At 51.8% G+C, this 16,648-nt stretch overlaps 2 protein-coding genes across 2 annotated transcripts; both read right to left on the minus strand.

Annotated features, from left to right (window-relative positions):
• Window positions 1-766: 766 nt before the first annotated feature.
• HOXB1 (homeobox B1) lies at window positions 767-2,476 on the minus strand. The gene is made up of 2 exons (XM_009899906.2): window positions 1,873-2,476; window positions 767-1,092 (listed from the first exon to the last, which is right to left on the minus strand). The coding sequence occupies exons 1-2, from the start codon at window positions 2,474-2,476 to the stop codon at window positions 767-769; spliced, it is 930 nt and encodes a 309-aa protein (XP_009898208.2).
• Window positions 2,477-12,685: 10,209 nt separating this feature from the next.
• On the minus strand, window positions 12,686-14,915 carry HOXB2 (homeobox B2). The gene is made up of 2 exons (XM_009899921.2): window positions 14,503-14,915; window positions 12,686-13,315 (listed from the first exon to the last, which is right to left on the minus strand). Exons 1-2 carry the CDS (start codon window positions 14,888-14,890, stop codon window positions 12,696-12,698), a joined length of 1,008 nt encoding a protein of 335 aa, XP_009898223.1. The 5' UTR covers window positions 14,891-14,915; the 3' UTR covers window positions 12,686-12,695.
• Between the last annotated feature and the right edge of the window lie 1,733 nt (window positions 14,916-16,648).

Genomic DNA, 16,648 nt, shown 5'->3' on the forward strand with positions numbered 1-16,648 from the left:
ACTTTCCCCCCACCCTCGAATTAGTGACAGTCGCAGGGCGTGTCGAAAACCCTGTTAAAAAAAAAAACCAAAACCAGAAATAGTGCAAAAAGAGCAGCAGAGGAGTTGGGGATTTTTTTTGTTGGTAATTGGTGTCTGGATCTTTGCAACGGCCTCCAGCACTTTGGTTCCCTCATCTGTGGTTCCAAAATATACAGATAGCAAATAAAGGGACAGGAAAGGGAAAAAATAATAATAATAATAATAATAATATAATTACCCTAAAACTTTTTAACAGCCTCACGGAGAGGTTAAAAAAAAAAACCCCAAACATTAAAAATATCGAATGAAGGATTCCTGCGGGTGAAAGTCGTCTGCACCGTTTGAAAAAGGAGTGGGGGAGGGAACTAAATTCGTTTTAAAGTTTCTGTAGTAGAAAGTGCAGTTCCTAGAGGGGCGGAATTAAGAGGAGGGAGAGGGGGAAAAACGTCCCTGAGACAAACGCCTATTGCTACGGGTGTAGGAGGAAGCGGCTGCTCCTTTGGAGTCCCGGTGGGTTACAAAGGGTCTATAAATAAAGAGAGAGAAATTGCAAGTGGGACGACCAGCATCATGCGTGGGGAGACAGCCAGAGCCCGAGGGAAGCATGGCCTGGCCTCCACGCGTGTGTGTGGACAGGGCTGGGCGCGGGAGCTGCGTGTTCTTGTGTGTCTGGAGGAAGGCAGGGGGATTGCAGGGAGGGCAATCCCCCGAGGGCAGCCCCTGGCTGGTCCCTATGTTCCTTCTTTCAGGATGACACGGAGCTGGGGGAGGCCTCAGGTGAGGTGCAGTTGGACTGATCCGAGGCTTCACTGGTGTCCTTTGCAGACCTGGAGGCAGCAGTCGGAGCGAGACCTTCTTTTTCTCTCTTCTTCTGCTTCATCCGCCTGTTCTGGAACCAGATCTTGACCTGGGTTTCGTTGAGCTCCAAGGTAGCAGCAATTTCCACCCGCCGGGCCCGGGTGAGGTACTTGTTGAAGTGAAATTCCTTCTCCAGCTCCGTCAGCTGCTTGGTGGTGAAGTTGGTGCGGATGGTGTTGGGCTGGCCCAGCAGTCCGTACTCCGACACTTTAGCTGTTAACGAGCAAACACCAACAGGGCAGCAGCAGCCAGAACAATTCTCTCTCTGGCATGAGGGGGATGGGGGATGTTGGATTCCCCACCACCACCCCCCTCCCCGCCCCCCGCGCCTCCCCTGTCCCCTCATCTCCTAGACTTTTGGTCCCTCCACCACCCGGAGCACGAAGCTTCATGCTCCCTCTTGGATCCTCACCTATCCCTAGCCCTCAGTCCGTGAATACAACCTTTGCAGGGCTGCCCCCCGCTTCCCTTACAACCATTCCAGCCCCAAGTTCTTTCCAAACTGCCATAAGACTTGAACGTGCGTGGGAAGGAGTGGAAAGGGAGGGTGATGATGGAAGGAGGAGGAGGAGGAGGAGGAGGAGGGAAGATTGTGATTTAAGGAAGATTGTGGAGAAGGAAGTTGAACAATAGAGGAGATGGAAACCACGACTCTGGAAGAAGCGGGAAGCTTTTCCTATCCCTAGCTGGGCTTAAATCGCGCTGGGCCTGTGGGAAACTGAGCTCAGGGCCCTTCCATCAGATGTGTCTGGAAAATATCCAGCTGTTTTTTCCCTCGGCGGTGAACAAGTGGTTAAAATAATCCCCCCCACCAAAAAAAAAAGAAACAAAAAACTGAAACCCAAAGCAAACCATCTGTGTTTCCTTGCAAGATGAGCCCAGTTTACCTTGGGTTACAAACTCCGGGGGAAGGAGAAGGCAACCTTTATGGGCTGGGGAGCTGCCTCCCTACCTCTCTCCTCCCCATCCTCGCGCAGAGCTCCCCAAACTCACCTGTCTTGGGTGGGTTCCTCTTCACTTTCATCCAGTCGAAGGTCTGCGTGGCGTTGGGACAGGGCTCCGAGGGGCACGCAGGGTCTTTGTCCTCATTTAAAGAAGGTGAGAGGTTGCTGTAAACGCCGGACAAGTAGCTGGGTTGCTCCTGTCCGTAAAGGTGGTGGTGGTGTTGTTGCTGGTACGGCCCGGGGGTGCAGTAGCTCTCCGTTAAGGAGCCGAGGTTGGATCCCGCGCTGGCGGAGTATCCAGCCGTCTGGAAGTACACCCCATCCGCGTCCTGCTGGCTGAGGTAGAGCTGGTGGTGCCCGTAGCTGGGGCCGCAGCTTTGGGTTGGGTACCCAGCGGCTGGGGCAGAGCCCGCGAAGGGACCGGAACGACTGGAGGATGGTGGGGGGTAACTGGGGTTTTGCTGGGGGAGATGGGCGGCTGCAACCGCGTTCCCCCCAACCCCAAAGCGACCTTCTCCGTGAAAAGTGTCACTGCCGGGGCTACCTGAGCAGGAGGGGAAGGAAGAGGAGCTCTGCTCTAAATGGTGGTAGGCGCCCGTCCCACGGTTACAAATTGCATACTCTAAGAAGGAGTTCATCCTCGTATTGTCCATCTGCCACTGATGGAGGAGGGTCAGCCTGTTTTGGGGGGGATCCCGCCTGCCCTACAACCTTTAGGTAGTATGTCAAAGCTGTAAAACTTCCTTCCATGCATCGCTGGCCCTCGAACCCCGCAGCCCTCGGAGGGGCTGGGGTGTGTGTTGGGGGGGGTGGGGGGGTTGAGGGGGACAAGGGGAGGTGGCCACGTGGTCCATCCCCAGCCCAATGAGCGAGGGGCTCCCGAAGTTTGTCACATCTCTGAGCTCATCCATCAAGGGCCTGACATTTACATGACAAAGGGGTTTCAATCAAACCCTGCCCATCAATCTGATAACAACACGAATACGTCAAAAAATCTTTCCTCAAAGACTTTAAAAGAGAGGCGGGAGGTGGGGTGCGGGGAGGTGGAGGGGCTGGGGGAGAAGAATTAGAACCATCCATGGCTGTTTTAAGTGCTAAAAAGGCCCCCAAGTTATGCGATTAGCCAATTTCGGCAGAACTTCCTTTTACCCCAGCTTGGGGGGGGGGGGGGAGGTGGGGGGGGAAGGTTTTGCCCAACTCTAGCTCCGTGTGAGGAAAAAAGACAGAGGGAAAAGAGGTAGGGAGGTCTGATTGCTCTGTTTTCCCCTCAGGGCACAAAAGGATGCTCTTTTCTTCATTTCGAACTTCTTTTTTCCCCCACTTAATAATCAGCTTGAACACATTTGGTGTTTTCTGGGCTGAGGAGTTTGATTAAAAGCTCCTAAGAAGAACAGGCTCCATGTGTTTGAATTCTCTTTTTTTTCGCTTTGTGTCTAGAAGCGGTGCGGGTAAAAGCGATATAATTAAATCAATATTCTAATGAGGCGATGAAATAAAGTTAGGAGGACAGCATGGCTTTTGTTGGAGAAACACCGCACCAAATAATTAGAGGGATGGGACTAAAAACGGTCCGTGTGTCTGTCCACGTATCTTCCGCCCCATCCACTCGCCCGTGCAAAGGTTTACTGCTGAAAACAGGACACGTTTAAGGAGTTTAACCAGTTTGGGGGCGTTAAGTTCTGCTTTTCCATGCCAAACGCGGTCCGATCTCTCCCCATCTCTGTTGCCAGGCTGGAGCAGAGTCCAGCCGATGAGTAGGTGGAAAGACACTGACTCCAGGCCGACCACTCCACTCCTCAGAGAATGGAAACATAGGTAGGCAACATTTATTTACTTGTTAGCAGAAGGGAGACAAGAGCACCCAACAATATGACGCCCACAGTCATTTGTTACTTGTCAGGATATTTACTGGTGATTCAGCCTCTAGGAAGAACCAAGAGGGCTCTCCTTTTTTGCCCCCCCTTCCCCAGGCCAAAAGTTCACTTTGAAAAGCATAAACACGTCCTCGAGCTGGTGGCTTTGGCTGATGCAACACGTTGGGGTGGCATTTGTTAAGAAACCGCGACACAGGCAGCGATGGCACCAAACCTTCCTCCCTCCTTTAAATCCCCACCAAGAGAAAACGCGAGGTTTAGCCAATCAGACCTCTCGTCCCTCAATAAAAAGGAGCGAGGGGAAATAACCATTTCCCGAGCTGCATCTCTATTTATTCCGCCGATTTCGCCGATGCTGAGACAGTCAGGAAGAAAACCTCTTTGGTTCCAAATGTTCTCTGCGATTCTCTACCTCCTGGGTTTTGGGGTTTTGTTTTCTTCAAAAACCCACCGAAAGTGATTGTGAAGATCCGAAACAACTCTCACGCCATTCCCCCCTGCAAGAGAAATCGATTCTTAATTTGATTCCAGGGTGGTTTATTTTACATTGCACTCACGTTTAAATGATATATTTAAATGATACATTTAAAGGATACATTTAAACGATACATTTAAACGATATATTTAAACGATGCCTACAAGAGGTGATTTATGGGTGTAAAATGAAAACAAGAAGAGGATAAATGCTCAGTTCATCCCTGAATCGAGTGTTCCGTATTGTCTGTTAATTTTCCACCCTGAACTCACTCCTTCGGTACGCTGAGGGATGCTTTATTGTCACTAAAACACAGCCGTCTTCTGGAGTTGCAGAGCAGCTCCGAGAGCTCACTGGCGGGGAGGGAAAAGTTTTGCCATCCAGCTCCTCCCAGCCAAGCTAAACCAAAGTTTAGAGCAGAGGCAGCTCTGAGGTGAAAGCGCAGAGTTCTTTTGGCGGGTGGAAAAACCGGGTAGGACGGAATCACCGTTTCAGCCACGAAATCCAGTAAATATCCCCATGACGTGAAGTCTGCGGGCTCCTGAGAGCTGCTCCAGCCCCGGCTTTTGGGGGAAAGTGAAGATACTGTTGAGATAAGTGAAGATAGAGCCGAGCAGAGCATGTGCGGAGCTGAAATCGCCTTGGCAAAGGCTTGGGTCTTTTTTTTGTTCCTGTGGGGAGGTAACTATCAGATCTCAAAAGACAGGGTGTCAGAGCCGGTTTCCCCGCCAAAAAGGTGCCACTGCCTTCCCAGCCCCCCCTGTCCCCGGGCACTGCGGGACCACTCGCCATCTGCTCCTCTCCACAGCTTCTCTTCTTATTCAGCCCCCTTCTCAGTGCTGGGGGAGTCCCGGCAGCAAACCACAGGCAGATTTCAGGGTGTTGAGTCCTCGTTTGGGCTGCTGGGTTGTCCCCTAAGTCTTCCTTTCTGGAGATGCCAGGCCGGTGGCCCCAGGCAGGTGGCTGCGCTCCATCCCACCCTGCCACCTGGCTCTGGTTGTGCTTCCCCCAGGTGACAAGGTCTTTCCCCAAACCAGTGGCTTGTGGCGACTGCCTGGGATTTTCGGAAGCCAAAACCTCAGCAGGAACGCTGGGAATGGCTCGGGAATCGCTTCCCAACATGGATTTCATAGCCTCTTGCCCTGGATACGATACCAAACTGCTGCTTCCCAGGGAGGTGGTTACATCTCCATCCCTGGAGGTGTTTAAAAGAGGCAGAGACGTGGTGCTGAGGGACATGGTTTAGCACCAGACTTCGTAGTGTTAGAGAATGGTTGGACTCGATGATCTCGGATCTTGATCTTGGTTTGCAACCAAAACGATTCTGTGATTATTTGGTTTAATTCCCCCCATGGAGAAGGTTCGAGAGCCACTTTCGGTACTTCACAACGTGCAGGGGAAAGAAAAATCAGATTGTTGTTTATAAATAATGACCGGGAGAGCCGAATTCTATCACTTGCACCTTTGTTTCCTCAAAACCTCTTTTATGGGGAAGTTAAGAGAGGGAAAGCGGCCAAATAAAACATTGTTGGAGGTTCTCAGACGATACGAGCTCTGTCCTACACTCTCCCAAACAGTTATGTAGCCTTTCATTATATTTATTACTTGACTTTCCACTTATTGAGGGAGACTAATTATTCCTTGCCTCCTTAAACACAGGCAGCACTGTTTTGCCGATGCTGCCGCCTTTCACTCAACAGGATTAAAAGAAACGACCTGGAGATGGATGAGGATAGAGGGAGAGCGGCTAAATTTTAGCTCTTTGATTCCTGGAAATGATGCTGTCCAGGAGTGGGCTCGGCCGGTCCCTGGAAGCAGAGGACACGGCACTTGCACGCATGCTGGTCCAGATCGCTCTGGACAGAGCTGCTTCCTCAACCTCGAGAGCAGATCCGGGCCTGAACCGCCCCTCTCCCCTCACGCCCCCTCAACTCCTCACAGCTCTATCTAATGAGCAGATAGGAGACGAGGAGCTCACAGCAGCATCACATTGTCTTTCCGTGGAGTTGTTGGCGGCGGGGGACCTCTCATGCCCACCAAGGGCATCCCTTGGCCACTCCACCCACCCAGAGGCGATGTAACAAACCCGAGGGGGATCTTATCCGGTGGAAACAGCCCCCCACACTCCTTCCTTAAATTAGCAAAATGGGGATTTTGCCTCCTCCCCTAGGCAACTCCATATATTTTTTTTTCCAACCTTAGGGAGTAAGGGAAGCCCACATATTTTACTCCAACCCCACGGAGTAAAATCAACCGCATTTAGTAAAATAAACCTTTTCCTAAGAGCGGTTTTACCCTTTAAAGGGTATAAAGTGGCGGCTCCACGAAACTCGGGGCTGCAGCAGCCTGGGGAGGGAACAACGAGGTGAGGTTTCACCTCTTCCTCAACATAAAAAGGAAACAAAAAATAGTTTGCTCTCAAATAGCTCAGACATGGAAGATTGGACCCTTTTGGGGCGGTTTGCAGCCTCCTCTCTTGTACCCTAGACAGATTTTTTTCCGGGGCAAGGCGACAGGGAAGGAATACGAGACGTTTCCAAAGGCTCCGGAGTGCTCAGAGTCTTCAGATGCTTCGGTTTGGAGTTAAAAATAACTCTCCGCGGAGAAAGTTTGTGTCGTGCGTAAGAAATGTCACTTCTGGCTCCTGCCGGGGTGATTTATAAGAAGTGGTGCTGGCGCTGGGGGGGTTGGTTTTGGCTGCAGCCTTGGTTATCACCAACGAGGATTTGTCCCTAGAATTTGTCAGGGAAATTTATAGCCCAGGCGTGTGTCTTGGTGAAGTCGGAGCCTCCTGAGCTATATTTGGGGCTAAAAAAAATGAAGAGAGAATATAATGTATGGTGGCGGGGGGGAGGAATGCTACAGAGTTTGGGAGTTTTGGGGGGGAGGGTGGGGGGTGGGGAGTGCTTCAGAGTTTGGGAGTTCAAAGCAACGCAGAAGGAATCCTACCAGCGAGTTACCAGCACTGGGCTGTTCTGAGCTGCAGAATAAACGAGGAATAATGAAGATAAGATCTAATAACTCTATCTGCCGCTCTGGGGGACAGGAACGGGATGGGGACCGGCACAGGGACCAGTTCCAGCACGACGCCAGGAGGGTCTCGGGATAGGGGTGATGGACAGGTGGTGGGTGGGAGCCGGTTTGGCCAGGGACAGTGACAAGTGTTGTGTCCTCGGTATCCTGACCAACACTCCGAGTGGAAGATTTGGGGAAGAAATGCCTCTTTTGACATTTTTTTCCTTCTCAGGGTGGCACAAACCCCTCGAATCGCACCTCATCCTGCTCCAAAACATCAAATTCGTTTTCCGACTGCTCTAGGGAACATGTCCTGTTTCCTTGTGTCTCGTATTGGCTCTTTTCCTATGGTCCCCAGGGCAGAGGTGTGTCTGTGAGCTGAGTGTTCTCACTAATGAGGTTCATTTAACCCTTTTTGCTCGGTGACCTCTGTACCAGCTGCCCCTGGCTCCAGCGATGCTCCTTCTCTTACTGGGCTCCTCATCCAGGACCAGCCTCCTCCGAACGATCCTTGCCCTCCCCCAGAACAGCTCAGAGATCGTTCAGGGACTCTCACCCGGGCCTGACTGGATCTGGGTTCATCAAGGCCGGGCTCAGGAGGGTGCAGAACCCGGACTGAACCTGGGAAGGGGTCCCGAAATAGATCCAGAACTTAGCAGGCCCGGTGTGGGCCAGCTCCACCCAAACCCTCACTTTAACAAGGGCATTAATTTATTAACAATAACACCAACGTTTCTAGTATTACTAGGTCAGAGTAATTAGCATCAACCAGCACCAGTTAAAGTCATCCACCCCGAAGAACTCCAGAAAGTACTTTATTCTGGACCAGACACTATTCCATGTAGATAGAGAGGAGAAAATTAACCAGCAAAGCTGGGACAGAGGCAGGAGGAGCCAGGATGGCAAACAGAAGAAAGTGCCCCTCTGCCAGCTCCTTCCTTTGGGGGTGGTGGAGCATCAGGAGCGTTCCTCAGGTCCCAGCAACTGGATGCACTGGGAAAGGATGTGACAGCCGTCACTGGGGGGACGGAAAGCTCAGGAGGAAGGTGAGGGTGACTCCTCAGAAGAAAGAAGTTAAGTCTTCCACTTCTCATCCCTCAAGTCCCCTGCCTCGCTGACTTCATCTGAACGAAACGAAGCAGCGAAGTCTTACGCCTTGAGCCTTGCTGGGGCTCTGAGGGAGGCTGATTCAACATCGCCAGGAGCTTCGAGCAGCTTCTTTAGCAAACATGTTCGCAGGCTAGATCAGCGCAAGACAAATATTACTTTAGCATCCCCTACCACACGTGCCGCGCGAGTCTCATTTGCATGTTTCCAGGTTAATAACCGTGAGGCAATCGCGGTGTTTTGACAACGATCAGGAGCAGAATACACTTAATATGCTTAATATGCTTAATATATGCCCCGCAGCCGCGGAGAACAGAAGGGCAGGGTTGCAAATATGCATCCCCCATTTGTTTGACATTTGGAAGAAGGTAAAGAATGGCTGAACTAATGGTGGAATCTTACAGTCATTCAATAATTTAGATTTTATTGAATATTCCCCCTTCTTTCCTCCGACATTTCAGTCTTGCTAATTAGGACAAATAAGAAGGGGCCTGCTGTTAGCAAGGATAATAACTGGCGAGGTTCCATTTATTAAGTCACTTTCCGTGGGTGTCGAATTGATCTGTGGCTGTGACTGGCATGCTTTCTAGACCTGCAGCAACTTGGAGAAGTCATTATGAGCTGCAGAAGGGCCCTCGTTAGAGATCTGTATCGATAAGGTGTCAGGGTTTGCGTTGTGGGGGTTCGTGGAAACCACTGCCCCACACCCTCCCCGTCCCACCCTTGCTCTGCCTCCCCCTGTCCCACACCGGCTCGCCCTCTCCCAGCCCCGACAAGGGAGGAGGAGGTGGGGGGATCCTGCAGAGGATGGTGTCCCCTCGTGTCCCTTCCCCTGCGCCTCTCCCTTCCCCTCCTCCCTTCCCCACGGAAAGGGTGTGTGTGTTGGTGGAAATCCGCTGCCAGATCGATTTGCGGAAAGATCTGTCTGGGCACGGGTTTGGAAGTTGAACAAGAAGCTCCTTTCTCTGGTGGGGCCAAAGGGGATGTGTGGAACCATGAGCCAAACCGTAACGCCGCGGAGCAGCCCTAGGAGCAGGCAGGGCTGAGAGGCCCCGGGAATCGGAAAGGGCTATTATGGTACTGGAAGTGGGGAGTGCTGAGTGGTCCCTGTTACAGCGTAGGGCTGAGCATCCCTGGGGACCAGGGAAACAGCCCTGGGGACAGGGCAAAACTGAATGACCACCGTTACTGGACACTGCTGAGTGGCCCTGGCTACCGGCCAGTGCTGAGAGGCCCCGGGGACCGGGCACCAGCCCTGGGAAGGGGGCAGGGCGGAACAGCCCCGTTACTGGGCAGGGTTAAGTGACACCGGGGACTGGGCAGGGTTGTGTGGCCCCTGGACTGAACAGTACTGAGAAGACCTGAGATCGGGCAGGGTTTGAGCATCCCCGAGGACTGGACTGGGCTCTGTGTCCCTTGGACTAGGCAGGACCGAGCAGCCCCGGAGACTTTGCAGGACTGACCTGCCCATGGATCGAAACAGGGCTGAGTGGCCTCCACCGCTGTGATCCCAGCACTGCCTCCCTAGCCCGGGGCTCTTGGCGTGGGCCAGCCTCGACCATCTGATTCCCTGCTCCTGCCATCCCCCAACAAGCCTGTATTGAGGATTGCGAGGGGGATGGGGTTAGGGAGGGGTAGGGAAGGGAGAGAGGGGAAATATGTAAAGCACTGGAACAAATGGCGCTTTGATAGACAACGTCTGGCAGTGCCAACGCTGCCTCTGAGTATGTTCCAGAAGCTGGAGATATTAAATAAACTTAAAGATAATGAATAGCCTTCTGTGGTGCTTGGGCTGTGCCTGGGATTCCTCCCGCCTCTCCTCTTCCAGCGTGGTTCGGGGATTTTCAGAGCAGAGAAGAGTAGGTGAGAAAGGGCAGCATGATTTTGCGGGGGGGTGATGACTCCCAGGCTGACTAGGCTCTTCCTTTCCTTTATGGGGAGGTGTTAAGTAACGCTCGCTTGCAGATTTTAATTGCATCCTACTTCGATTTTCAATATAAACCTAATCCCTCCCCGAGTGGGATGCTGGAACGTGTGCTGGTTTGGGAGGGGAAGAAGCTGGCAATATTATTAAGGGTAAAATGGTAGCCGTAAAATCACACACACACACACCCCCCTCCACACACACACTCTCTTTGTTACAGCAGGAAGAGATAATCCAGATCTGCGAGCAGCAATTCCGAAAACATCTGTCGAGGGCTTGTTTTATTTCGTTTTATATCTTTTTACAACCCCAAGCAGAAAACAAGCCTGGCTCTGAGGCTTCTAACCCCAAAGAAAAGACAACGAAGAGGCTTCCCGGACTCCAGCTTTTCCCCAGGGACTCCGGGACGGTGATGACAGCACCCAGGCAAACTCCCAGCACCCAGCAAACTATAAAAGGCCTGGATTTCTGTGAGGGGACACGGCAGTCCCAAGGGAAAACCCCCAAAGGCCGTGGTGGGGGACGGAATGTGTGGGGCAGAGGAACCAGGCGGGCTGCGTCCCCCCTCCCCTTTCCCTAACCCTGAAGAAAGGGACTGGTGACAGCGCTGCTTGTCATGGCTGCTTCACTCCACACCACCGCTCCCTGCGCCATTTTAAAGCCACCACCGTGGGGTCTGTCCCCCTTCTCGTGGCCAGACACCCACTCCCTGCCCCACACCACACCGACGTTCGCACACCCCCTCCCCGGGGTCGTTTTTCCGCCTTCCGTTCGCACGAACCCCGTTCGAACGGCGACCAAATTTCTGCCGTGGCTGAGGAAACACCAATGACTTAGCAAAGACGTAATGTGATTTATTTGGGGTGTCACCGCGATTGATTCCTGCGCTGACCCCTTTTCATTCATAAGCCTCCCTACCCCCACATAAACAACATACCCCACCCCACCCCTCTTTCCCTGATATATGAGTTTTGGATTTAAAATTACACGTTGTGAGAGGCCGAGGCAGAGTGCAGAGTTTGTACTGCTAGAGGAGGGGAAAGAAAGAAAGGCAGGGAGGGAAAAATAACCTCTTTAAAGCTAAATTCTTACCTCCTTTGCTTCTATACTATTTATTTGTTGATTAAAACCCCTCAGGCATCACCCTTCCGGGGTGGATTTATTTTTTGCACTTACTCAAATTCTCCCTTACCACCTTTTTTGGTTTATTGAGTCCGAGATGTTTACAACACCAACTGCGATGTAGCCCGGCTGCATTTTCTGTTTCAAGAGACGAGAGGAGGAGGAGGAGGAAAAGACTGAAGGCTTTGAAGCATCGCTCGCCTTATCCAGGCCGGCCGGTGGGAGAAGAAGTGTTGGGAGAAATCGCTGCGCGGCCCCCGCAAGCCCCCAGGAATGTGCGGGGGCTCCGCGATCCCCCAAGCCTCTCCCAGCGCTGCCTTTTGTGTCTTTTCCCATCCCTTTATCCAGCTGACTTCCTTACGGGAGGAATTTACAGTTACAAAATAATAATTGAAGGGCGAATGTTAAAATTGGTAACAAATGTCCCGAGTCATGAGGAAGGAGAGGGGGGGAGGGGGGAAAGAGTCAAATTAACCCCCAAGCTGAAGGAAAATGGGAACAAAACGGGCGAGAGCGAATTTGTCTGCCACCGAATCCTCTCGAAATGTTAGTTGGGAGCAATTTCTTTTGTCTCCGCTCTCAAGGCACACGAGGAAGGTTTTCCTGCAAAGCGGGAGAGGGGAAGGGAAATTATTTGGGGGTGGGGAGAGGAGGGGAGGAAAAAAAAAAGGGCACATTTGGGAATTAAATAGATAGCCACACACTTGTCCTGGTTTTATAAAGACATTTATTTACCCTATGAAAATAATGTACAATAAATAATTTGCCTTTTCCTAATAAAGGATTTGAATAAATAGTCTACATCTAAAACTTAAAAAAGAGGAAGGAAAGTTCCTCTGGCTTATTTTAATTTATTTATTTATGGTTTTTTTTAATTATTATTTATTTATTTTATTACGAAAGCTAAAAGTCTCATTCCGATTCCTGAGAAAGTCGCTGGAAGGATTCACAAAGGTTTTCTGGTGGGGGCGGGGGGAGGGGGCGGTGTGAACCTCTTTAATGTGCGTGAGAACTATCCGTCGCTTTCCTTAAAATAAAGAAGAGTTTAACGCGAAACTTTCATTAAATACCTGCGTTTAGCCAAAATCGGGCTGCTCTTTCGTGTCTGCCTCGGAGAATAAATACTGGGAGGGTAATTCGCATCCCACAGTGTGAGGAGCTTGAGAGGAAAGTGTTTGGGAGGGGTGGGATGGGATGATTAAGGAGAGACGGTTTGGGGTTATTTTGGGGGGGTGACCCCCTCACCCTTTAAAGGAGGCTGGGGAGGAACTGGAAGCTGTTTGGGATGGGGCTGGTGCTCCGGGAAAGGTTGGAAACGGCCAGTCGGGATGGGGAGCCCGGGAGGTGGGGGTTGGTTATGGGAAATTTAAATGCTGCAAATCTATAGTACAAAGTGCGCTTGTAAAAAAGTCCAGGTCTTCCTCGGAGAAGTGGACGGGACTCTCCAGGGAGCTCTGGAACCCGGGGGAAAACCCCTCCGAGAGCTGCAGGCAGGACTCTGCCGAGAAGATGCTCAGCTCTGGTAACAAAGGCGAGTCCTGGCTCTCGGGGTAGCCGCGGTCCGAGGGGCCGGCAGCGGTACTGGGGTCTCCCCCGCACCCTCTCGGGCTGCCGGGTTCCTCACTGCCCTGCTTTTCGCTTTGGAATGACCCAGAGGGCTCCGGAAGCGACCCGAACGCTGGGTTCTCTTCAGGTTCCTCCGCTGGGTCGCTGCCTTCATCCAGGTTGGAGTAGGCGAGATCCCCGTCAGGGTTTTCTTTGTACTGGGTTTGCCTTTTGTGTTTCATCCGACGGTTCTGGAACCAAACTTTGACTTGTCGCTCGGTGAGATCGAGCAGAGCAGCGATTTCCACCCTCCGGGGCCTGCAGAGGTATTTGTTGAAGTGAAATTCCTTCTCCAGCTCCAGCAGCTGGGTGTTGGTGTAGGCGGTCCGGAGCCTCCTGGAGCCACCACTGTCTCCCAATCCCTGGATATCTTAAACACAGAGAAAATTACACTCTTCAAGGAGAAAAAGTGAGGTTGGATTCGTCCCCTCCCGGTAACGGGCAGGGCAGAGCTGTGCCCAGAACTAAAGAGATTTGGGAGGGGGGAGTGGGGAGGCAGGAAATAAATGTTTAATTAATCTCTTCCCACAGTGGAAGAGGGTTGGAAATCACTCCCCGGACCCCTTGCCCCAAGCAGGAGAAATTCTTTTTCTCAATGGCCTCTTCCTTTGGAGGCTTTTCTTCTCTGCTACCTTCGCGGGGAAATAAAAAGGGAATTCCCACCTATTCCTTCCTTTTTATTTGTTTTCCTTTATGCCAGGAGTTCGGGAGGGTTGCTACGGGGCTTTGATTTCATTATTCCTGAATTACCTGGTGTCCTCCCTTCTCCTGCCCAAGCATTTCCTTGAATGATGCCGTGAAAACACAGAAATGGTGAATTATGCCTTAAAACATTTTAAATCCCGGGGGAAGGAAGGTCCCCGACCAGGGCTGTTGAGCTCCCTGGCCAAGGCAAACCTTGGAAAAAGGCTTTACTGGAGGTCTGGAGAGGGAGGGGGAGGATTTGGGGGTGTATTTAATTTATGTTGCTGTATCTGAGGATCCTGCTCTTGCTCCTTCCACCTTCTCATCCTGCCCACCCTCCCCTCAACCACCCGCCTTTATTTCTCCCTCCACCCTTCCACTGTTCTTTAGGGGGTTGGTTGTTTTGTGGGGTTTTGTTTTGTTGGTTCCCCCCCACCTCGTAAAGTGTGATAAAATAAAATAAAATAAAATAAAATAAAATAAAATAAAATGTAGGGCTGGGAGGGGAAATGAAGCAAAAGGAGCTGCCAGGTCGTGGGTGTCCCTGTCCCCCTACCGCCGCTAGAGCTAATAAAGAGCCCCCTTCCCTCAGCCCCCTCTTCCCTCTTGGCTTTCGCACAAGTTGCAGCAATTTGCTTTTTTATTTGCTGGGGGAGGAGGTAGAAGATATTTCTCCCACCTTCCCACCTCGGCTTTGATGCATTTTGATGCAAGTTTCGGGGGGTAAAGTCCAGGGTTTTTTGGGGGGCGGGGGTGGCGGGGTAGGGATGCTCTGGAGCGGCAGGAGGGAAGTGGGGAGGGGGGGGGATGGTTTATTCTTCAGATCCTCTCACATTTCATCAAACACCTCCTCACCCCCCTCCATATACCAACCTGCAGGAGATCCTGCGGCAGGGACAGGCACCGAGGATGATGAGGATGGGGGGGAAGAAGAGGATGGAGCCTGGGTAGATTTCTTGGAGGATTTCTTCTCCTTCATCCATGGGAATTCTGCTGCCAAAGGGCCAGGCTGTGCCGGAGGTTGGGGTTGGAGCTGGAGCAGGCCATGAGATGTTCTTTTTTGGTTCCTCGGTCTTGCCTGGTTGCTGGAACAAGGATTCAGGCTGAGGACGGTTTGCTCAAAAGGAGGAGGAATTAATGTCGAGTCCTTGATTGATGAAGTTTGAAATGTCTCCAGGACAGCGGGAAGAGACGTCAGGCACTCTGCGAGCGAAGGCTGGCTATTTATAAACCCGATCTCCCTCTCAAATTCAAAATTCATGGCTTTTCCAGGGCCCAGGGTTTAAAAAGCGGGAGGGGAAGAGGAGGAGGGGAGGGGGGGGGGGGGATGGGGAGGAGGGAAAAGGAGGAGGAGGAGGAGGAGGAAGGGGGAGAGGGGAAGAAATCTGAGGGCCTCAGTTTTTATGGCAGTGATGATGATGGTTCTCGGGCTTTTTATAATTGTTATATTGCTGATAATACAGGCGGATGGGGACCTTGCTCTATTAAACTCCAGACTGGGGCGAAATTGCAGCCAATTCCTGGTCACGTGGGCCAGCCCTGGCCAATGGCAGGCGGGGCCTGCTGGCAAACAGAAAGCTTTATTTTCTTTAATTGATTAAAAAAAAGAAAGGGGGGGGGGGGGGAAGGCGACAGAAGATCCCCAAGAAAAGCCTCTAAACCACACACCCACCCCCGACCTCCATCACCCCTTGGATGGCTTCAGGTTGGTGGGGCTGGAGGGCTGGAGGCAGGGAGCTGCTGCCTGTCCCTGCCTGGTCCTGACTGTCTCTGCCTGTCCCTTTCTGTCCCTGTTTGTCCTACCTGGTCCTGCCTGTCCTGCCTGTTCCTTCCTCTCTTGCTTGTCCCTGCCTGTCCTGTCTTCTCTGCCTTCCCTGCCTCTTCCTTCCCACCCTGCCTGTCCCTGCCTGCCCTGTCTGTCCTGCCTGTGCTGACTGTCCCTGCCTGATGCTACCTCACTCCCTGCCCTGCCCGCACTCCTTACCCTGCTTTTACCCTGCCTGTGCTTCCTACTTTGCCTTCCCTCTCTGTCCCTGCCTACCCTGCCTGTTTTCTCCTGCCCTGCCCGTGCCGGGCTGCTCCAGACACCCTCGCTGAGCTCCCAGAAGTCCGTACCCCCGCGGGAGGGGGGACAGGCGTGAGAAAAAGGGCTTTGCCTTCTCCGACGTGCCCACTGTCATTCAGGGAAGCGTAACCGGGACGAGCTCTGGGCTGCCTGGGTGTGTTCATACATCCCATCTTTCCTGCGGCATTTGGGAAATTTCAGGCAGCGGGAAGCTTTGCGTCTGCGTTTGGATGTGAGCACTTAGGAAATCAAGTGAACTTCCGAGTCAAGTGCAGCCTCATTTACCTGGTTAAACGACCTTTAGAGAATCCTTCTGCTCCCAGAGCCAGGCTTAATGGATTCTTTACACTGTCCGAAAGCCCAAACATGTTTTAAGGTCACGAATATCTTTGCAATCTCATTTCTACCATCCCATCTTTTTTTTTCCCTCCCACTGCCAACAAACAGCACCACTTCCAGAGTTTACAAAATAAGTAAATAAGATTTCCCAGGAAGTTATTTTTTTTTCCCCCTTCCTTTTAGAGCCTGAGTCCTCACAACCCCCTGAAAAAAAAAAAAGAAGTGAGAAACGATCAATCTTTTTCTCGAAAGACTTTTGACAGCTCAGGCCTAACTCCCTCGGCAAAGAAATTCGGCTGTTGCCAACGAGTTGCTTAAAGAAAAAAAAAAAGAGAGAGAGAGATTTTTGAAAGCTTAATCCCAGGGTTTGAATTTGGGAAGCCTGGAAAACACAGATTCTGAGGAGGGGAGTGAAAAAAATAATCAGCAGAACGGCAGCGTGGTTGGCTGGGAGCTTGTTCAAGCTCCACTTCTCCCATTTTGCAGCAGGGAGGGACTGGGCAGGCTGCATTCACGCAGGGAGAAGCCTGGAAACTTTTGTCAGTCCAAGCATCTGTGTGTGGGTGGTGAAGGCTTCTGAGGAGCACAGAACACATCTAAGGCCGAGGAGCTAGC

The sequence above is a fragment of the Dryobates pubescens genome, chromosome 36, assembly GCF_014839835.1.
Source record: "Dryobates pubescens isolate bDryPub1 chromosome 36, bDryPub1.pri, whole genome shotgun sequence".
NCBI classification, from domain to species: Eukaryota; Metazoa; Chordata; class Aves; order Piciformes; family Picidae; genus Dryobates; species Dryobates pubescens.